Source organism: Scomber japonicus, chromosome 6 (assembly GCF_027409825.1).
Source record: "Scomber japonicus isolate fScoJap1 chromosome 6, fScoJap1.pri, whole genome shotgun sequence".
NCBI lineage: Eukaryota > Metazoa > Chordata > Actinopteri > Scombriformes > Scombridae > Scomber > Scomber japonicus.
The window spans coordinates 19,623,393-19,647,897 of NC_070583.1; the positions used below are offsets into that span (position 1 = coordinate 19,623,393).

The 24,505-nt window shown below is 39.2% G+C and overlaps 1 protein-coding gene across 1 annotated transcript in view; it reads left to right on the forward strand.

Moving 5' to 3' along the window:
- Window positions 1-24,505, forward strand: part of cntn5 (contactin 5) — a 63,701-nt gene that overhangs the window by 11,218 nt on the left and 27,978 nt on the right. The window contains exons 4-7 of the mRNA XM_053320568.1: window positions 9,301-9,396; window positions 13,071-13,274; window positions 18,089-18,191; window positions 23,123-23,304. Coding sequence (XP_053176543.1) covers window positions 9,301-9,396; window positions 13,071-13,274; window positions 18,089-18,191; window positions 23,123-23,304 — 585 coding nt within the window. The remainder of the gene's footprint in view (window positions 1-9,300; window positions 9,397-13,070; window positions 13,275-18,088; window positions 18,192-23,122; window positions 23,305-24,505) is intronic.

Genomic DNA, 24,505 nt, shown 5'->3' on the forward strand with positions numbered 1-24,505 from the left:
ACTATGAAAGACAGTAGAGAATGATCTGAATTTGCACTTTGCATTGTTCCATCTTCAACCACACCTCTCTATCTTCCAGTTTCAATATATGTAGTGGCAATATACCACTATATACCACATCCCCTCTCAGCACACATCTCTTACTTTTAGACAAATTATACTTAATGTATTTTATAATACTTCTAAAATAATCAATAAGCCTTCTGCTTCTTTCTGTATGCATTTGTTCAAGACTTCCAGTGTTTGAACTCCCCCACCTCCACATTTGTTTTTTGGAAATAATTTTCCTCAAATCCATACTCCTGTAATAAATCAAATATGGCAGGTGCACATTCACCTCTGACAGAAAAAAACCCCAATAGGATATTTCACGATCAACTCTATTTGTCTGTACACTCAGTCTACTCCAAAGGTTCACCATGCTGTCCTTCCATCTAAGCTCAGGGGAGTCCCACCCCATATCTCCATTAACTGTCAGAGCAAGTGCATATTTGCGCTATTATGGACATTCACTTTTTTAAAAAACATTTTACTATCCAGTCTTGTCTCTCTTGAAATGTTTATTTTTATTTTCATTTTTTTTTTATTTTGTCTTATCATCAGCTTGTCAATCAGCTAACTATAAACTTCAACTGAACTTTGAACTACATTAGTCTGTATGAAATGTGCTATATAAATAAAGTTTGATTGATAGATTGATTTTTATAACCCCATTTCTGACACATCTAAATCTAAATTAGTATAGTAGGTTATATACATAATTTCCTCACTTGGACCCACAATATATTGTTATATCTTATATCACAGAGACAAATGTACAAATTTGGATGTTTTGAAGTGACCTCCCTGAGCTACTACCTTATCGTGGTGGAGGGGTTTGCGTGTCCCTATGACCCCAGGAGCTCAGTTGTCGGGGGCTTTTATGCCCCTGGTAGGGTCTCCCATGACAAACAGGTCTGCGGGGAGGGGCCAGACAGGCCTGGGGGTGGGGCTCGGTGGCGAGCGCCTGGTGGCCGGGCATTCGCCCATGGGGCCCGGCCGGACACAGCCCGAAGAGGTGATATGGGACCCCCCTCCCACAGACTCACCACCAGTGGGAGGGGCCAAAGGGGTTGGGTGCGTTGTGAGCTGGGCGGCGGCCGAAGGCGGGGACCTTGGCGGTCCGACCCTCGGCTGCAGAAGCTAGCTCTAGGGACGTGGAACGTCACCTCTCTGGTGGGGTGAGCTGGTGCGTGAGGTTGAGAAGTTCCGGCTAGATAGCATAGCAAGGGCTCCGGAACCAGTCTTCTCGAGGGGGGTTGAACTCTCTTCCACTCTGGAGTTGCCACTGGTGAGAGGCGCCGGGCAGGGGTGGCAATACTTATTGCCCCCCGGCTTGGTGCCTGTATGAGTTCACCCCGGTAGACGAGAGGGTAGCCACCCTCCGCCTTCGGGTGGGGGGACGGATCCTGACTGTTGTTTGTGCCTATGGTCCAAACAGCAGCTCAGAGTATCCACCCTTCTTGGACTCCTTGGAGGGGTGTGATTGGGAGGAACGCCCCCCGATCTGAACCCGAGTGGTGTTCTATTATTGGACTTCTGTGCTTGTCACAGATTGTCCATAACGAACACCATGTTCAAGCATAAGGGTGTCCGTATGTGCACTTAGCACCAGGACCCCCTAGGCCGCAGTTCGATAATTGACTTTGTAGTCGTGTCGTCGGACTTGCGGCCGCATGTCTTGGACACTCGGGCGAAGATAAGGGCGGAGCTGTCAACTGATCACCACCTGGTGGTGAGTTGGCTACGATGGTGGGGGAGGATGCTGGTCAGACCTGGCACACCCAAACGTATTGTGAGGGTCTGCTGGGAACGTCTGGCAGAGTCTCCTGTCAGAGAGAGTTTCAGCTCCCACCTCCGGGAGAGTTTTGACCATGTACCGGGTGAGGCAGGGGACATTGAGTCCGAGTGGGCCATGTTCCGTGCCTCCATTGTTAAGGCGGCCGACCGGAGCTGTGGCCGCAAGGTGGTCGGTGCCTGCCGTGGCGGCAATCCCCGAATCCGCTGGTGGACACCGGCGGTGAGGGAAGGAGTCCTATAGGACCTTATTGGCCTGTGGGACTCAGGAGGTAGCAGGCAGGTACCGGCAGGCCAAGCGGAGTGCAGCTGTGGCGGTCACTGAGGCAAAAACCCGGACATGGGAGGAGTTTGGTGAAGCCATAGAGAACGAATTCCGGATGGCTTCGAAGATGTTCTGGACCACCATCCAGCGTCTCAGGAGGGGGAAGCAGTGCATCGTCAACACTGTGTATGATGGGGACGGTGTGCTGCTGACCTCGACTCGGGACGAAGGAAGCAGGGCCTGGGGACTCGGGTGTGGGCTCTCCTATCTCTGGGGCTGAGGAAGCTCCTCGGTGGCAGGGCCCCGGGGGTGGATGATCATCCGCCTGGAGTTCCTTAAGGCCCTGGATGTTGTGGGGCTGTCATGGTTGATACGACTCTGCAGCATTGCGTGGATATCGGGGGCAATGCCTCTGGATTGGCAGACTGGGGTGGTTGTGCCTCTTTTTAAGAAGGGTGACCGGAGGGTGTGTTCCAACTATAGGGGGATCACACTCCTCAGCCTCCCTGGTAAGGCCTATTCGGGGGGGGGGGGGTAGTCGAACCTTGGATTCAGGAGGAGCAGCCCAACATGTGTTTTGTGGACTTGGAGAAGGCATTCGACCCCGTCCCTCGGGGAGTCCTGTGGGGGTTTCTTCGGGAGTACAGGGTATCAGACCCCCTGATATGGGCCATCCGTTCCCTGTATGATTGGTGTCAGAGCTTTGTCCGCATTGCCGGCAATAAGTCAGACTTGTTTCCGGTGAGGGTTGGACTCCGCCAGGGCTGCCCTTTGTCACCGATCCTGTTCATAATTTTTATGGACAGGATTTCTAGGCGCAGCCAGGGTGTAGAGGGGGTCCGGTTTGGTGACCTCAGGATTGGGTCACTGCTTTTTGCAGATGATGTGGTCTTGTTGGCTCCATCAGACCGTGACCTGCAACTCTCACTGGATCGGTTCTCAGCTGAGTGTGATGCGGCCTGGATGAGAATCAGCACCTCCAAATCCTAGTCGATGGTCCTCAACCGGAAAAGGGTGGAGTGCACTCTCTGGTTCGGAGATGAGATCCTGCCCCAAGTGGAGGAGGTCAAGTACCTCGGGGTCTTGTGAACGAGTGAGGGAAGGATGGAGCGGGAGATCGACATGCGGATTGATGCAGCGTCTGCAGTAATGCGGGCTCTGCACAGATCCGTCATGGTGAAGAGGGAGCTGAGCCGAAAGGCAAAGCTATTGATTTACCAGTCGATCTTCGTTCCTACCCTCACCTATGGTCATGAGCTTTGGGTATTGACCGAAAGAACAAGATCGCAGGTACAAGCGGCCAAAATGAGCTTCCTCCGTAGGGTGAATGGGCTCTCCCTTAGGGATAGGGTGAGAAGCTCGGTCATCCGGGAGGAGCTCGGAGTAGACCCGCTGCTCCTCCGCGTTGAGAGGAGCCAGATGAGGTGGCTCGGGCATCTAGTTAGGATGCCTCCCAAATGCCTCCCTGGTGAGGTCTTCAGGGCACGTCCCACCGGTAGGAGACCTCGGGGAAGACCCCAGGACACGGCTGGCCTGGGAACGCTCGGAAGAACTGGAAGAAGTGGCTGGGGAGAGGGACGTCCCTGCTTAGGCTGCTGCCCCCGCGACCCGACCCCGGAAAAACGGAAGAAGACGGCACAGTAATAAGATTGTTAAGGTTAAGTTAGAGTTCTACATTTTCTTTAGAGAAATGATATTCTTTAAACAAGCTGCTTCATTGGGGTTGCTTCATAAGTAAGCTCTACCTAACTTGACATGGGAGCTCAATTGTTGTTGCTGGAGTGTTGTGCAGAAATCACGTCCATCCCATAACCAAATTATTCATCCATGGCTACCTAGCATTTGCAGTTACACGTTTATGTGACTGTTTGTCTTCAGCTATACACAGTACAAATATTAAACAACAGTGTGTAATAATTGCATACTGTTTACAATGCAACCCTTCAAAAGATCAGACACAGAAACAAAGAGAGGTGCCCTGCAGCACACATTTGAATGCAGAACCTTCCCTCTCCATAACAAATGGTGGGTATTTATCACACTGCATGGAGCTCAACTTATTCTTCCCTTTTCATGTTGCCACCACACATTTTCATGCATTGAAACAGTTGTTGATAGCTTTAAGTAGTTCAGATACACGTGAGCAATTCTTTCCTTTCTAAACCGAATGATTTTTTAAAGTAATTACATGCCTTTATGTGTTGTTAAGACTTAAGACCGAAACTGAATTGTCAAGTTTTTTTCACTTGTGTTGTGCAATCAATGTATATTACATATAGTCAGTAGGCTCCATGCAGCTCCCCTTTTAGGTGGGGTACATTATTGTCAAATTGATTCTGCTATATACTACACACAGCTAAACCCCTACAACCTGGTGTGAACAGTCTCAGATTTTTGTATATATGAAGAAGGTTTAGGTCAGGTTTGGGCTTAAAATATACTTCTGAAGCTCAAACATTTGACCATTATATCTACTGATGTTAGTGAAAATACTCAATGATTGACCTTGATGAATCTACACTATACACTGCAGGAAAGCCTGGATCTGCTAGTTAGCTGACCTGAATGTATGGGTACTGTGAGTAAAACACGAAAACAGGATGTTAATAGTGATTTGTTTTTTTTCTGGCTAGTTTTCTCTTGTGGTTGTTTGTCAGTTGAGAAATATTTCAGATTTTAAAGCCCCATTGTAAGAAGAGGCAGAGTTGAGGGTTTGTCTTTCCAATCTGGCAGTGTACTGCAATGTAATCACTGCCTACCTGCTTAATATGGGAAAAAATATGTTGGTCCCTTTATTCTGTGAAGGCACACAAACATTTTACATGCCTTTTCACTCTTAATATACAGCTGTGCTAATCCACAGCAGCTAGTATTCTATACTAAGGGCCTTTTATTTACTAGCAGTGTGAAGGCTGCACGTATCTGTTTGTCTGCAATCTCTAATTGGACTGATGTTGCTCATTGTCAAGGTATAATTACGCACACAGTGACTGTTGCAAAACAAACACTGAAACCTCAATGCATCTATGCACATCAAACTTGTCAGTTACAAGTAACGTGTACCATTTCTGATACAAATCAACAGGCATGTTGGATACATGTTGACACATCAAACACAGTTTGTACCACAACAATTGTAGATCAATTAAAACTTCTCTCTGCCTATAACTCTATAAGGACCGTCTGTTCAAATCAATCCTCTTCTGGTGTCTCTCCAAAATCAGAGTCAACAACTGCACGTGTCATTATTTGACCCAGGATTTCCACTGTGCCTTTAGGCTACCGTAATTGCTGTCTATTTGTGTTTGTTGCTGAAATACTATGAGGAAGCTGCACTGGTTGTTTTATTTTGAAAAACAGAAGTTTTATTATGCAGATTCTGTGTCTGACTTTCTGTCTGGTGCAATCTGCTCTGTTGAGCTTGTCGCGAATTAGAAACAGCTCCGTCAAAAATAGCACTGCTGCGGTGCAGAGAGCTGCTGCTGGGACGCTGCTGAGACGCGCCCGGTGGAAACACTCTCATTGATTAGTGTGGCAGCGATCAGTTTCGGGGACCGCGGCGCAGCCGTTCTGCGCCACTGACGGACCCGGTGGAAATTGGGCTTAAGAGTCAAGAGGCAATTTTACAACTGCTTAACAAAATTTTAGTTTACAACTGGGATTATGTTAAATTTGGTCAATAGTTTGGGCCTGGCTGGGCTAAATGAATTGTGGTTACATTGGCCTGAGTGAATTTTGTGAGGTTGGACAAAAGCTCAAATTATAAGTCTGTACAGCAATCCACCAAACCCTCTAATGCAGAGAGTTGTGATGTCAAGTTGGAAAACTGAAAAGAGACCTGTTTCATGCAGGGAATCAGAGGAGTGTTACACTGGACCAGCCAGAGTGCATGAGGAAAGGTTTAGTCAAGGCTTTCTATATTCTATCCACTGGTCTTGTACTCTGCTCCAGAGATGTTTCAGTAGGATGCTTTTTCCTCTCTTTGTTTTGAAATTCTGAGCTGCTGAACTCACACTTGGGCTGTTTTTCAGCCGTGACTTTGAAGGCAGCAGGCAGAAAGGGGGCCTCTGATCTTTCTCCCCAAAGAGTTCTTTTCTCTCTACAGACATGAGTCTGGCTGAGGCTCAGGTATCGAGCCACTCTGAGTTGTACAATAGTAATGAAATTAATGGGATGCTTTGACTTGAGCATTGGAAGACTGACTCACACAACCCTATTCTGTAATGTTCTACAAATCTAAAATGATCAGTATTTAATGCACACTGATTGAATTCATACTGATCTTTAAATAAATAATTTGCATCGAGCACCTGCTCCTGTGCTTGCTACAAATGTCATCACTGCATCTCTGGATTTTAAACATTTATACAGACATATGTTGACTTGTCATTTATGAGGACGAGTTAATGACCATGATGTTTTTACATTATTAAAGTCATTAATATTGATTCACTTACATAACTATAGTTTTCAAAGGGAAATGGTAGGTCAGAGACTCATTTGATTTTCATCTCCTGGTTCCATAACTGATGCAGGTTTCTAACACTGATGTCTTATTCTTGAATGAATGGTGTCAATTTATTTATTTAATATTTACACATTAAGTCATCATGACTATGGTCATTGCAGTACCCTGCACTTGACCAACCAGTATTATAGGTTTACATAGGTGGCTCTTTGATTTTTCCTCTTTATCAGTCATGGTGGCTTTTACTACTCAAACTATCCATTACTTATTTATTCCAAACAGTCAGTGTTGCTGTTGCCTGAATTGTAAAATGTTATATTTTCCTGTGTGCCTAGAGATGTTTCCCAGGAAAGACTTCCCCAGCTACTGGATGTTTTCAACAAAAATGGGTTTCTTAAACTGGATATACTCTAGGTTGTATCATTATCATCCTACAGCAGTTGGTTATAAATAGGGGCAAAATGGAAATATATAATGATCAAACTTACATTACATTTTTAAATTAAGCAAGCTAAGACTCATTCTCACATCTTGTAGTCTGGCTGAACAGTACAAAAAACACCCATACTCATATCTGGCTGCTGGCAAGTTGCTGGCAACAGCTGTGTTGTAGGTCAGTAATTACTATAGTTGTACTTCAGCAATAGGGTATTGAAAACCTTGGTTAATAGTGCATGGTTATTTTACTATAGGTTTTTGTGTTATTTTACTATTTTAGTAACTCACAGCTTGAATCAAGGTACCAGATATTAAATAAAACCATTTTATGATAACGTTGTTATTCCAACACTGTACTCTGTCTTGAACTGAGACACTGTCCAGTCAGTGATAGATGCACCTTGTTTGAAGCACAGTAAGTAGTCAACATGGCTAGATTGATTTGTGTTGTGCGCTGAATACTTGCAAATCCAGGTTGCATGACAGGCTACTCTTCAGGGTGATTCTACTGAAAAGGAGCAGCATACCACATATAATAGTCATTCCTCTCTGTTCATTTTGGACACGGTCAGGCTGTTTTGTCTGAGCAGTGTCTCATTTTGGAATGGTTTAAGTGAACCTTTTCATTATTTAGATATTATTTTTGGTTCTATGTTTCTTGTCTTTTTCATGGTGGCCCAGTGTGTCAGTGTAGATCACTCTGTAAGTGATGAATGAACAAGCTGAACTTTTTACAAAATATATTATTAATAGTTCATAATTAGTAGTAAACACAATTTACAGTATATACATCATACTTATGTAAAATGAAAAGTAGCAGTAGTGTTATAAGAAACCACACTATTGTTTTAAGAAATAAAGAAATGCCCTGTAAATTGACTGCTATGTTTTAATATGAAGGACATAAACTATGATCATTATTGAATGTGTCAGAAATGTAGGTTTCACAAGTCACTCTGTGGCACAATTATCCAACAGTTCCAGGGTAATGGTAAACACTAGCTCTCAAAGTGATGGAACAAAAGTGGTGGAGACACAGAGACCCACCCTGGGTCAGCAGTCTGTCGCTTGATTTTCACGCTTTGGCATTACATCAACTAGAAATTAAACTGGCAGTATCAGGTCCCAAAAGGCTACAGTTCTGGGTTTTGAACTGCTTTGTTCTAGTTACACAGAAAAAACTACCAGGTAAAAACAAACAAGTGCCATAATAGTACGTTCATAATAATGTCAGTGAAGAAGGTAATTTAATCTAGCAATGACTGGAATTCAATTCTTCAGCAAATATTTAATGATCAAAAGTGATTCTTCAAAAAAGCCATAACAGCTCTACTACTGTTGTAAAAATATCTAAACTTAATTCATTTAGCAATAATTAAGTACATCTTAAACTCACACCTTCAGTTTATCTTTGTGATGATCAACAACTTCTAGGCTTTCCTTTTCTTCCTGTTCTTGCCAACACTTCCTTTCCTCTCTTACATGCTATTCATCCAATTAATACAGTGCTAGATGGTACAGTAGTACACATAAATGAATGTGTAAAAGAATAAGCATGTCATCAATATTTATTCAGACGATGGACACTATAATTATACACTTAAAGCGTCTGCTCCGTGACTGTCCACCGCAGCATCAGAGTCTATGCACAGAGTAACGCAGTGAGACATCTGTCCTCCCTCCTGCTCTCTGCTGTAAACACACGTAGCTGTTAGGGAGCAGCTGCTCTCACGTCTCCCTGGGTATCAGTGCTTGTATTCGGCAGTAACTCTCATGCTCTCTGCCTACTCAGCCTGCTCTCTGTGTATCTCAGTCCAGATGGCAGGCAGGTTTCTCCGGTTCTGGTTCTAAGAGGTGGTCATTCTCTGGCCCGTTCCCGTGCCTGTGTGTGGCATGTGCATCCTATGTTACTGCCTAATTTTAGTTTTTGTATACAGTGGTTCAACTGACAAAATGCAAGTCAACGATTGACTATTGACGATTGATTATTAAGATCTTTAAGATTAACCACTCTCCATACTGCAGACAATTACTAGTAGTTGTGCAGTGACAAAGATGAGAACCCACAAACACAGTACCTCCAGTAGAATCAAACCGTGGATGAAAGCTTTATATTTGGCCCACCAAATCAAGCCTTTTGATGCATTAAATTTTTCTTAATATCTTCAGATCTTACAATTAGTTTCAAGGCTGGCTGCAGGGTTAAAATACACCTTCTAGCCCCCTCAAAAGGATTCCAATATTTTTTGCTACATTTGACTGTGTTGTTGATTTTCTTTGCACACTGTTCCAGATATTGGTGCATTCAGTGGGAAGACCAGAGGTGGCGTTTCAGTGCGTGAAGGCCAAGGTGTGGTACTTATGTGTACCCCTCCTCCTCATTCTCCAGGTAAGAGTTTTAACCTTTAATTAAAACCAGAAGAAAACACATTTTCCACTCTGCACTACCTTTTGGATTGTCAGTAAGCTCATCATTATATTTCAGAATACCTTTGACAGCAAGGAATGTTTTTATTACTGTGCCAAGGTGAAAGATTGTACATTTTATTTATTTATTTATTTATACTTATTTTGATGGTTTGTTTTGTATCCATTCTACTATCCATTCATCCATGCTGTTAAAATGAGAGACAACACAGCCAGAACACAGATTCTCAGAGATCAAATTTGCTGGATCATTAGAAATGAAAAGAAATGTTACACAGCCAATTATTTCACATAGTCAGAGCATAGGCACCGCGCTTTAATAGCATATCTTGAATATCCCTCTCTGCAGTTGTCCTTTAATGTAAGCTCTTATGTGAGCCATGAATCATCCAGGCTTTCTGTTTGCATCAGCTATGTCGCACCACTGCACTGCACCCGTGGGAATGTTTGCCGAGTGCTCCTCAGCACCCGCTTCTGTTTCTGGATGCCATTTTGCATGACATGATAGCAACCTGAGAATCGGTGACCATAATATCTGACAAAAAAAAAGGCGCAATTAAAGATTAATGACGCTTACTGATTGACAGATTAAAGCGTAGTAGAGACAAATCGCATCCTCTCATCCTTAAAGTGTCACATTAGTTACAGTACAGGTGTTCCAGGTGTATTTTTTTCCCACACTGCATTTAGAGGTCAGCTGCATCCTTCTCTTCATTCAGCCTAACCAAGCTTTCTTTTCAATTGTTAAAAGTGTGATTGACATAACAGAATCCAACACTGGAGATAATGTAATGGAGTGAAAGCAGCACAATTCTATAGTAGCAATAGTGATTTTCTATCATTTAAGGTTTGTAATAGTCTTGCTGCTGAATGCAGGTTTCAGTCATGATGACATACTGTACGACCCTCATGTTACTGCTTGTATTAGATTGACCAAGTGAATCAATACAGAATACATTATACACAGTAGATAGCCACTCACTCATTGAAACTTTTAAGAGGTTTAGCAAGATGTTTTATGCCCATTCACTGTATTTCTGTGGAAGAAATATAAGGGCCATACAACAGTGAGATAAATAAAAAAGCACTTGACAGGGAAACCCTAGATAATACAATTATTGCTTTAACAAAAACAAAAAAAATATATTGTTATATTTCACAAATGTAATCAGTTGCTCTCAAAAATGTGCCTCTTAGCTTCTACAACAATGTTAAGTTTAGACTTGAGTTAAGTGGTCATACGATAAGCACTCACACTCATCACTGCGTTCTTTGAGCCAGCTTTGTTGCATACAGGCTGGATTATTATATTGTTGGATATTGATTAGTGGCACGCCAACCTTGAAAAGACTGCTGAGCCTTTATATCGATGCTTATTTATCACATGTACATATTATGCTCTAATACACAGTATAGATACAATTATAATTTCTTTAACATTGCAGACATGAAATGAAAATTATCTCCAAAATTTTCTGGTATGATGAATGTCTTGGTGAGTCAGAGCGTGTCACCATTGAAATTCATATTGCATAGGGAATGTTAAACAATGTTTGGGTTAAATGGGTTGTGGGAGGATTCAAAGACATTAAAATGCCACTTAAATTAGATAGGTCTCATGAGTGAAAATAATTTGGAATCACTGAGATGTGAAAAGTTTATTATTTTCCATTTCATGGCTTTTAGCGCTTGTGATCAGTTTTTACGTGTGTCTTTGGTAAATAGTGTTTTACATTTATAAAGCTTAACTATTATGACCTTTGATTAAAAGTTATTAGGTTTCTAGTGTCTGTGGTCAAAGCAATTCTTTGTAGCAAAGCACATTGTTATTTTGTATTATAATTTAAAGCAGCAATATATATTTAATTTTAATTTGTTTCATAGAGTACAATTTGTCTCTGTTTCATAGAGTACAATTAGGGTACCAGTTTTCATTGTAGCTCAGTCTAGATAACTATATTCCCAATCCGTCATTCCTGTTCCCCAATAATGCTTACTTTGCAAATTAATATGTTGACATAGAATAACTTAAACTTACCTTGTGTTCCATTCAGTTCTCTATTGTATTGCAGCCACGTCAAGCTTAAGCTTGCATCAAGTATTGTATGAAGGTCAAATCTTCTGATGACCTTTGAAATTACAGGTAATTCATTATTCATTAAGAGAATACTGATAATGTAAAGAAGATATAGCCATCGGATGCAAATGCAGAAGAGTTGTGGAAATATTACAATTCAGTGTTTGGCAACATTGAATAGATTAATTTGTCCCTGTTTGACATCTTTTTGAATATAATGATGGATGTGGCTGTATAGAACTTTGCCCACTAGACAAAAAGCAAACTGCACGCTCTCAAAAAACTGCACTACTGTATGTTGATCATATTCATATGTCGTCCATCCTTTTTATTATCCGCTCATTCCTATTCAGAGTCACTCGAACAACCATTTCTGGTTCTTTTTTTTCTTACTGGAAATTCACGATTTGTTTGAACCAAGTCTGCAATCTTTCTATTTTCTTTACAATTTTATTTATATATCAGCATGCTGCCGGGGATAGCGAGTTTATATCCTGCATGATTGCACACTGAATAAAATATAAAACTATAAAATTTAAAAGCACATGAATAAAATCTTAAAGATTCAACCTAGAAGCAAATAGCTTGATCATTTTTCAGAGAGTATTAACTATAAAGACAGAAAAGTCCTTTCCAGTACTCTGTCTTGTTGGGTCAGATAATAGACTATATATGACTACTACACTATATATAATGCTGTGTAATGACCCTTTACATGTATGCATTTACAAACACATGCACACAGACAAACAAGCTTGCTGGAATCAGTCCACTTTGAAATCTCAGTTATCATACACAAGTTTTACCTTTCTGATGTTATCACAAATTCATTAAAATGACCTTGCTGCAAATAACATGCTCATGCAACATGCAATAACAAATTGTTATTTTTCATCTTTAGGGGCCTGCGTATTATTTTCCCAAACTTTGTGTAGACTAGCGCTCATTTTATGTTGATGAACATGATGAGGGTTTGTTGCTGTGCCAATCCAACATTCATTACCTTTTTAATTATTATTGTTTCATTGTTATTCAAAAGTGATAAGTAGTTGTTGCATGTATCAGTGCTTTATATATTACATATTATCTGTGATTAATAATTGTGTTCTTCTTGGACTGATAAAGTATGTGGAGTGTTATACTGATACAATTTCCAATATTAAATTGTGTGGCAGTAATAATTATGTCAAATCAGATGCACTGTTTTTTTCACACAATGAGACCACAATAACTTTGTTGGGTGCTTTTTAATACTTACTGACAAAAATGTACTGTAGTCAACAATCCTGTAAAAATTGAATAGTTCATGTATTCTTCTATGAACCACATATTGCTATTCTACAAGTATTGACTGTTACAGTAGGAATAGTCTTGAATTTTCACAAGATTACCACAGATGTAGATCTGTAGAAACACTCCACTATACTTAGCTTGCACAGGAATTGGTGACAGGGAGTGACAGGCTGTAAAAAGGACTGTTAGAAACGTGAAGAGCAAGTCAAAAATAGGCACAAGAATAGGTTCTTTCTAATCTGTATCTTCTCCTCTTGCCTTTTCAGAGATAATCTACAGCTGGGTGTTTAATGAATTCCCTTCATTTGTTGCTGAGGACAGTCGACGCTTCATCTCCCAAGACACAGGAAACCTGTACATCTCAAAGGTGCAACGTTCTGACGTTGGAAGTTACATCTGTCTGGTGAAAAACACAGTGAGAAATGCAAGGGTCCTGAGCCCTCCAACACCTCTAACGCTGAAAACCGATGGTGAGGCTTTTAGATTTATAGCACCTCCTTGTATGAATGTCCAAGCCAGACAAATCAAATGGAGTCCAAACCACAGAGAGTACTGTTCTCTCTCTGTTCATTTGAAAGTGTAAAATGTTTTGGTTTTCTTAAGGGTTTTTTGGGGGGGGGTTTTGTAGCTCTATTACAGAGCCCCCCCCCCCCCCCCCTGAATTGTTTAGCACAGATGAAAATCTTCTGCTGGTGCATTTTATTGTATCATAATGCATTTGGAGATTTTTTTTTTCAGATCAGATAGGTTAATAAAAGTGGGGCGGTCTGCTTTCCGCTGAGCCTGATGTTAGTGGAGGGCGTTATGAATTCCATACACACTGTAAATAGATAGTGAGCAATGCTTTAACATTAGTGCGGGGAGCCTTCTTCACTCGCAATGTGCTTTGGTGAAACTAGCCATCAGGGAAATCATTTTCCAGCATAAAATTAACTGAATCAATGGCCCTTGCTGTGGATGGGATTTCGCTCTTTTATAGTAGCCTCTCAGGAGCCATGCTGGGGAACTGTTTGTTGGATTCAGGTGTGGATTTCACCTACAGGCTTTTTACATCTGACTACACAGAGAAACGTCCATCACATCACAAAAGTGCCTGTCATTGTCAAGGTTTCAAAGAACCACTGAGATTACATCCCCAGTGAAGCTGTGAAAAGGTTCTCTGTGCCTAAGAACCAGGTTTGTTTGCAACACAAATTTACCTCTTTAAGGATTACATCCCTTCCAGCAAGATTCTCACTCTGTATTTGTATAACCTTGTATGAAATGGTCCTCAGACGCATACATTATACTTGGCACATAACCATGCTAAATTGGTCTGTGTCTCTCATTAACAGCGATGGGAAATACAGTCAGAAGGGCATGTGGTCAGTCTGCTATCAGCATTTTAATATTGTTCATGGTTGGATAAAAGAAACAAATTATTGAACATTTTTTGTTACTTGTCCAACCATGGTGAAATTAGGCAGATGGCTGCCCACCTAGAACCTGGTTCTTTGTGAGGTTTATTCCCCTTAAAGGGGAGTTGTTCCTTTGCTGCTGTTGCCAAGTGCTGCTCATGGGGGAACGTTGGGTCTCTTTAAATTAAATTAAAGAGTACCGTCTAGACCTGCTCCATGTGAAAAGTGCCTTGAGATAACTTTTCTTGATTTCGTTGGCGCTATATAAATAAAATGTAATTGTACTGAATTGAATCGAGTAGTGGAAGAGCAATCAGTTTTGTAGCATCCATATTGCAATATGTAGCTATGATACATGGGCTGAAGGGCAGCACTTTCACCTGCAGAACAACATGGCTTAATCAAGTCTCTACAGCTGTAGGTCCATTATGCCAAAGAATGTCTTGGCATCCCTTGCAAATCTCATGACGTTCAGCAGCCTTCTATAATGTGAATTTTGGTCTAAAATGCTGAAAATTACATTGGCACATCTTGCAGCAGACACCCAAATGTTTCCATGCTGTGCGCACCACTCAGTCATTGGAGTCTGACCAATCAGACACCACAATCTGTGCCTCAGTAAAAGTGAGCGATTATTACACAGTTCAAGCTGGATCTGTGTGTGGCTCACCACTGTCAGCTCCAACCCTGACTCTCTCAATCAAAACAAGCATCTGGGCTCCATTATACCCTGCTGGAAGCCATTGATCGTCAGTTTGCAATCCACCTTGAGTATAGCGGGGCTAAGCTCTGAACTCTGGACTAATGCACTATTTTGTAACAGACAACACTTAAACAACAGTTCAGTCCACTCTTTGATTTAACTATTTGACATAAAAAGAAGTGTGTAATATTACCATGGATAGCAGTAACTTGTAAATTAATATGCACAATAGGTTATTTGAAATTATTTGCAGTAAAAGATGAAAACCACAAAGCCTGAGATTTATAATAGCATTGAAAATCTAAATACTGCTGAAACATAACCTATCATGTTAAACTTATTAAACTGAGTGACATTTGATTGTGACATTTAAAGTGTATTTGCATCAGTAATGTTGGTAAGTGCAGGCTGGTACTGTATCATAAATGGAGAAACAAACAACACCAGAATTTATCCATATAAAATTAAAACTCTTAAATTGTAAAAATACTTAAATTTTATGTTGTCAACAAAATTACATTAATTTCACTTACAGATAAGTGGCAGTGCTTCCAGTTGGACTGCAGCACTGGTGGTGTTATTATTGCCATAAGACATGTTCTCTCTGCACACTGACAATAATATCAGTGAAATATAATGTTTGGAGGCACGTCATCTCCACATTTGTGCGTCTTCTGTACTACACTGTATATTATTACTGAATACCTTAGGCCAATAGCTACAGTATCTCACAGAAGTGAGTACACCCCTCACATTTTTGCAAATATTTCATTATATCTTTTCATGGGGCAACACTATAGAAATGAAACTTTGATACAATTTAACAGTAAATCCATAAGCTATACAAGCTGTACATGCATATCAAAGTTTCATTTCTATAGTGTTGTCCCATGAAAAGATATAATAAAATATTTGCAAAAAAGTGAGGGGTGTACTCACTTTTGTGAGATACTGTATATTGGATGTCAGTATGATTTTTTTAACTAATCAACATACATTTTTTTTCGTGTAGTCAAAACAAATCATTGTCCTTTATTCTGCACACTCTGCTATTCAGAAAATACTGACTTAGAGTGTTTAAATGCAATCAAGCCAAATTGTACTTCTATATGTCACATTTTTAATATATTATAGTCTATTTACCTGAGATTCAAAAGTTAACCAGGGATTAGTGCTTTAGTAACACTTACACTTACTTAGTCCCCTATTTAACATTTATAAGCAATATACAAATATTATATAGATTTATAACACACAAACTGTTTAATAACACACTATCGTGTGATAGTGTGCAGGTATAAGTGTTAATTTATTTGTCAGCAACTATATCTCCTCCTGTATGTACCAGAAAGTTGAACCTTGTATAAAAACATGTAATAGATGACAATAGAAATGGCCTTAAGTTATATGAAGTTAGTAGTTATATGAACTACAGCACACTAACAAACACTTCAACATGTCCAAATATCTGCTTATAGCTATTTGTGTTATAAACCATTTATTAGATGTTTCTATAGTGCTTATAAATGACAAACGGGGATTGTCTATAACAGAACTAGACATGATAATGGAGACAAAGAAACACTTACTATGCTAAAAGCATTGAAAAAGTAAGAAGAGGTAAATTTTAGGACAAGTGTCATTCTATGAAATTGGTTCGAAGAAGAACAAAGCACAACAGAAAACTTTAATTTTGATGTAATTAATAAATGAAATTGGAGCATAAGATATAAAGTGACAGTACAAATGAGGGCCAGTAATGTTTTAGCGCACCAAGCCTAGACACTATTTCTTTCAATTCTATCAAGTCCAGCCAGTGAGGCTGAATTTATATGATATTAAATATACCATGGCATGAAGCAATGAAATATTGCAAATTCATTATATGTGAAGGGCTGCTTTGGAGCCATAAATGTTGAGAATGAGATTGAAATTGAAAAGTTCTTTGGAACAAATATCATAAAACTCATTTTCCATACATAGTGGGCCACAATTCAATAACCATACTCTGTCTTTGCAGCATTCATTTTATCACATAAAAAGTGTCAGGTACACGTAGGAGGTGTAATTATGGTTTCTCAAATGTCATGTCGGTCATTTGTCTTACTGATCATATACGTTATAATACACCTGGAGCAGCACTGCACACAGTGTGATATGTTTTATTGTGAATTCACGAAGGTGTGGGAAGGTCAACAGTATGTCCATCAATGGTGTTCACACTTCATGATTGTGCATGCATTTAACATTTTTCTGTAAAGATTAAAACACTCATATGATATTCATATCACAGACTTCCATTTAATAAGACAGATAGTAGTAATTAGATCCCAGATGAAGGTGTTTTCCTCTGTTACTCCAAATTTGCTCACTTCATTCTGACATATAATCTTGGCAGATGGATAAATTATAAATGGGCGCTTTAACATACAGACGAATAAACAAAGAAGACATGTCCTCTGGCTATGAGTCAGGGTGGAGGTGTTATTTATAGTGGCACTTAGCAAGACTGATAATACGTTATCTCCTGTGCCCTATTGTATTTGAAATTTGAGTGTATTACTAATTACTAATATACCCTGTTGTCATTGGTCAGTATTTGTTAGTATATCATATTAATGGTTTATTTTTTGAGACCATGGCTTATGAGTATTTTTACCACTTCTTACACAGTAGACATTGTGGTTGTGCATAGATGGTAATATGCTAAACTCAAAACCAAATCGTATATACCATGTGTTAAACTTGTATTCAAAACTACATTGTTTTGTAGAGATCAAAAATATGATTATTCAGTTGCATGCTCTTTATTTGATCTAAAACAGTATCACCAGCCCTATTAATAAGCAGTGTGTAAAATGAAGGTGGATAGTTGAAAGATATGCCAGATGGTGTGCATAATGTGCAGGCTCTCACCTGAGCACTGGATGATTTAATGTATCGTGTGTGTTGTGTGAGGCCAGAGCACCAGGAATCCTTATTTTTCCTACAGTGGTTGCTTGAATACTGAAAACAGGTACCTGAATAATAGCATGTGGGCATCCAAGTTATTCTGAAATCACTATGCCCAGTCTCTGCATGTAAAAATGTAAGGATATGAGGATGATGGGAAATGGGGGAAAGTGCCTTTGTCAATCTGCATGGTTCTAATATCTGCAATTCTTTTTTTCTTAACCTTTTACAGGTATCATGGGTGAATATGAGCCCAAAATTGAAGTGCATTTCCCTACATCTGTTCTGGCTGCCAAGGGAGTCACTGTCAGACTGGAGTGCTTTGCTCTGGGGAAGTAAGTAAACAAGGACATATTGCACAAATATAGGTAGTTGTTTATTACAGCAGTATCATATTAATCACAGGGAACGATAAACTACAGCCTATTGCTGCTCTGTTGCTGAGAGATCCTTTAGATAATACGCCATGTGTTTTTCCTCTCTTTTTTAAATTACATTATTCCATTACCTGAATGGGAACCAGGCATATCTTGTCTTCAGGCAGGATGTTAAGTGAGTGTAGAGAAGTGCAGCATTGTAGCTCTGCTGTTAGATGGCATGTTAGTGCATGGGGGAAGACTGAATGGGGAATTCACCCCTAGGGACCCATGTGTTCTCATAATTGAGAGCCCTAATGTATCTGTGTTTCCTGGGTGCTTTCAGGGTGTGTTATGAATGTAGAAAGCCAAGGTTATGCCTATGAAAAAAAATGAAATTGTAATAGTTGTCTGCCAGGAGGGAAAACACACTTGTGTCCATGGAGACTAAAATCCAAAGCACAGTGACTAAAGTGCTTCACAAATGTATCACATTTTTAATGAAAAATATTTTTGAAATTGAGTTTTGCATTGACATATCAGGAATGTTTAAACTATGGGTAAGGAAGACCAAGGAGGAAATATTTTTTTTGTAAAATGTTAAAATTCATCATCAAAAATGATTCCAAAACATTTCCGATATGTTCTCCTCCAAAGCAAAGTTGAAGTGGTGTTAGACGTTACAAGATATAATTTCCATAGCACAACATAATCTTTCATCATCCCCACTCCATTTTGTTTATAATTATTCAGCATGAATTATTCATTGCTGACTGCCATCTTAAATGCAAACAGTCTCTAATCTAAGATGACTAAGAACCTCATAATTGTTTACCTTGATTTCAATTAATTATCCACATTATGGAAAGTCATTTTCTAAATATATAGACACTGCATTATAATGTCACACCCTTACTTTTTCCTAACAAACCAAGCAGAAGTTTTGGGATGTTTGTGGAACAGCTTGAGTCCTTGCCCTGTGCTTCTCTCAATAAAGTAATTTGTGCATGATAGCTTTCAGTCAGACAGTGATCCCAGTGACTTACCCCTTTACATAGAGATGAATGATTTATCAATGCACCCTATTAAAAATGGCTTTCTATAGCACTGAAAATCAAGTTAAAATGGGTTCTGTTTTGCTGTTGATCAATATGCATGATGGCACCACAAGCTAAGACGGGGCAGAAAAGCTCTCTGTGTGTGAATGGTGACGCTCCTTGATGTGATTGTCTGTTGTGATATTTACCAGTGACAGTGCTTTATAGGTCCCAGTCAAGGGCAAAGAGAACACAGAGACAATGAAAATGAAAAAGAGATCAATAAAAACATAATCCTCTTTAACTCTAAATAGTTGAGCATTCTATTAACTTGTAATAGGGTTATATTTGATAATGTCCCCAAGACTGATTATTAATCATGGTTTTATAACTTATGTTTATGAAAGTGGATTCTCTTTGTGTAGAATAAAAAAAAGTATTACTGTGCTGCTAGTGTGCTAAGTTACTTCATATAGATATATAAAGCCAAGAACAACTGTGGTTGAAAAAGGCGCTTCATTAGCACTTTTCTGGGCTTGGCATGGCTTTCATGTGAACAAAGCATCAGTTATATTCAAAGGCCAATAACAATCCAGCTCAGCTTTTTTTTGCAGTTACCGCTTTAATTAGCAATGGTGACAAAGCCAGCTCACAAATGATGCATGGCAAGGCTCAACAGGATTATATGGGAACTATCAATAGGCCTAGACCAAAATTACTTAACAGGCAATTAGTCATTCTTTAAGCAGTATTGCACAGGAAACCAAATATACATTCATGCAAGGGCTCAAAATTAACAAAAGCCATCAAATGTTGGTAAAATAAGCAAGTGGCTGATAGATTTGCTTCAGTCACTACCCAAAAAACACACAAAAAACAATAATATGTATTGAGTTGCTGGTAAAATTTGAACATTCACTAGTCATTTGGCTAGTGGACAAAAAAAATAATAATTTTGAACCCCAAGCAGCGCTCAGTTCAAATCAAAATATGGCACTGCTCATTGTCATCATCTCAACCACTATCGTGTGCTGGGTGGTCTGTCCTCCAGCAGCCAGGCTCAGTGGATGTTTTCTGGATGAATATCTGTGACAAAAAAGTTTCATGCTTGCCTCTGTTACATAGATAGTATATACACTGGCTGTTTAACAGTGTCCAGTATACTGAAAATGAAATGTATTTTAAATAGAGGTAATATTTGATATTATCATATAAATTTGGTTGTGCCAGGCAGTTATGTATCAACCTGTATTCAGTTTAGTTAAGCAGGACTGGTCAGTTTAATACAATCATTTGCAGGATAGTTACTATGAATGGTTGGAAACCAACTATAGCTCAGTTAGATATGATATATTACATATAGATTTTCAGGCTTGATTAAAACACTGGCTTCACCGTCTGATTTACAGGAAACCATTGAAAATGCAGTGCTGGCAGTTGCTTTTATTTAAAGGGATAGTTGAGTATGAGGTTCTTTGTAGTTCAAAAAAACCTTCTACATTTGATGGGTTACACATTCTCCCACTCATTTCCCCTTAAAATGTAATATGTTGCATGTGATAGAAGCTTTCATCCAAATTGCCTTGGAGTAGTGGAGATACTTTTAGTTTCGGTGACCCCAGAGGGAATCAAACTCTTGAAACCCTCGCAGTCACTCTAGTCATTCAGCCATACAGTTATAACAGAAAGTGGCTCTTAATAACAACATATTTTATACTCTTGGTTCCATGGTTAATGTTTTTGAAAGACAGATGTTTTTGCCTTGATCATAACTGTAAAAGGTGGCTCTGTGTTTGATCTGAATAGGTACTTGCTTAAAAAACGCTGTTGAATTTCTCAAAGGTATCAAGAAAGTGAGAGTTTAACAAATTAGCTAAGTGGTTGAGATAATGTGTAGATCTTAATAGTCTGTAAGTCAGTCCTCCATTATATTCTGGTATTAGATTTCATTTTGAACTTTTATTGCGGAACACGTCCAGAGGAGGGCACAGCAATTGTGTGAAATACTAATTAAGATGTAATCTACAGAACTTGCTATGAGCACATTCTTAAATTGAAAAGCATAACACCTTACATAAACCCCACTGTGTAACACATTCACAAATGTTAGGGAATAAAATACTTAGATTGTACACTCTCAAATGAATATGAGCACAGATTCAGAGTTCAGGAGTTTACACCAACACTTTCATACAAAGACAGTGACAGGCAGAGTTTCTCATTTCTAAGCTGAGTAAGCCTATTCCCTCCCGCCCGCCCCCAGTCCCGTGAACACGTACATACCCAGTGCTCATAATTCAGCCTCCAAAGAAAAATCCTGCCACGGACTCAGAAAGATTCACCCTCATGTTCCAGCCCCTCAAGGTCTCTATAGATTTGCTCTGTTCTCTGGATAGAGAGAGTTTAGTTGGAGCAAAGGTCTCCCGCAAAATTCCCATTCAGTACCATAGCTTATAAGGAAGTGATTCATAACAACTACATGCTATATTCATGAGTACTGATTCGATATCTATGCCTGTGGTTGGAATGTGTTTATGTTGTCCTAACACCCCGCAGGGTTTTTAAAACGTAAAAGTCAGCTCCCAACAAGTGGAACCACATTGCACCACAGATATTTGATGTACCCGAGGCCCCACACTTTTCCCCTAGTACCTGTACTGTATGGAAAGATATTTGTGGCTGATTTAGTATGCTTTTGAACTCTATAGCTATCTTTACTGCAGGTGGGTAGATATCAGTGGTGACAATGACTTTTGATGGCTGGGTAAATAAATGTTAAAAAAAATATTAAGTAGAGAGTAAATATTGTGATTTCATACTATCAGTATGAATGTATCATATTATGAAGATATGTTGTATTTTAAAAACATGCTATGCTAATCCACATTTTTTTCAAACATACTGCATTCTCAATATTTTTCAGTTGTCAGATCTGGACGTGTGATAGAACTTAGTCCACAAATTTTGTATGTGACATAAAACTCCTGTCCAAAATGGAAAAAAAGAACACTTTGTTTAATACAATACATGCTCTGAATTCTAATTTGAGTCCATTGCAGCCAAGAGCACTTCAATGTCCTTGTGAATTTAGAACAGATAAAAAAGCTCAGGGATGTAACATTTCCATCTTGGCTAAATGATTGATGGGTTCACTAGAGGTATGGTGTCACATTTCCATCTTTCAGAGACCTGTCAAATCTAGTTGTCATACAAGAGCACTACTGATAGCGTATAGTAAGACATTCTCTCTCTGCATATGCAAGTCATCTATTATAAGGATCTATAGGGAAATCCATGAATAAACAGGGATAGATGGCAACGCTCGAACACTAATCATAAAAATCTCTGCGGCTGTTGTAATAACCTGATTTGAATACGGTCCTTGTCCCTCTGAAGCTCAGTGTCTAACAGGAGTCCTGGTGGGTCATTTGGCACGTTAAATATATCGCAATGGGTCAAAAGGTCAATGATTCAGATGTAGAGCAGAATGAACATTAAATAAGCATCATGGTCATGTCAGTACTTAACTGCAGATGAAGAACATCAGGGATCTGTGGGTTTATTATAGCTAGATTTTTTTATCTAAGATTTAATCATGTTTATTTAAAAAAACTGAATCTTTTAAGGTTTCACTACAGTAATGTAACATAAAATATCTGTAGTACGAACCATAATTATTATTTAAAGGTCATCTTCACATGATACACATATTGAGTGTACAGTGCAATACTGAATATACTCAACATACATTTTTTATTATGTATTATGAATTACATCATTTCAGCTCACACTGTAAACTGTGTAAAAAAGCTGCTTGTTCTCCTGTACTCACTGTACTGTTGAGTGTATAATTATACTCTGTTCTCCTCACAGTCCAGTGCCAACAATAACATGGAGGAAGATAAATGGAAACATCCCCAAAAAAGCAAGACTGCGGAAGTCCCAGGCTGTATTGGAGATTCCAAACATCCAGTTGGAGGACTCAGGAACTTATGAGTGTAAAGCTGAGAATCCAAGAGGAGGAACTGCTTTCAAAGGACATCTGCAGGTCTACAGTGAGTCTAAGCATGCTCTCATTCTTTGTTGATTTTTTTTACTTTTGTACAGCCATTATACATCATCCAAGAGCACAAGTGTTCAGTGTATTTCATTCCAAGAATAATAGCCCAAACAGCACTATAAACCTTTTTCTGAGCTATTTTGACCATTCTGCACTGCTTCCAATGATTTTTCTTGATATAATCTTTGCAAGTAACAATATTCTCAAACTCAAGCCTGGGTACTGTTACTAGCCCATCTGAATTTGCTGAACAGTCAGAGGACTAATTATATATCCATCTCATATATTCCAAGAGGAAGTTCTCATCTGCACAAAAAAATGAGCTGGGTCCTTTATCAGGTGTGTTTAGGTGCAGACACAATGTTCTGGACATCTCCTCTGCTTTGTTTTCATTTTAATAGATTTATATGTTTAAACGATTTTTCATAGTGTGATCTAAAGTCGTTTTTAAACAGTACATTAATGGTCTTTGTCACTTCAAAAAAATATGTATTCATTAAGAGATCTGAATTATATTTTTAAATGAAATCAACATTACTCATTGTGGTTTGGTTTTACTCCAATACGAACATGCACAGCAGGTGGTCTGTTCTGTTTGTACTACGTTAGGTGGCTATGTACATAGACGTGTTCACACATTTGACGGTGCATACATTTCACACGTACAGTCAGCATGATAATACATTTTGAGCTTCACATAAATGATCCATGTGGACAGTCACAGACATAGACAGATACATAGACAGATGCAGATACAGAAAATGATTACACTATCCATACTAACAGCGTAGTATTTTCAGCATAAATCTTAAGATGTAACACAGATATACACAAAAATTATTTATTTCACCAAATCTAGGCTCATCACAGAAACAAATAAGGGATAGTTAATAGATTATCATATTTATATTATCATTATGCACAGTGTACTGTATTTTTGTGTTGTTTATACAGTGGTTAAATATCTACGGAGCCCCTTGGGGGACATGGGGAAAAAATATATATATTGAGGCCACATTTTACTACATTGGGCACTCAAAATGCTATTATGTACACACGAGATACAATTTATTCCAACGTTTTGATTAATTTGTGCACACGAGGTATAATTTGTTGCCACATTTTGATTAATTTGTGCGCATGAGATCAGTGTACATACAGAGAGTCAGCACAACAGACCAGCCTTTCTCCCCACA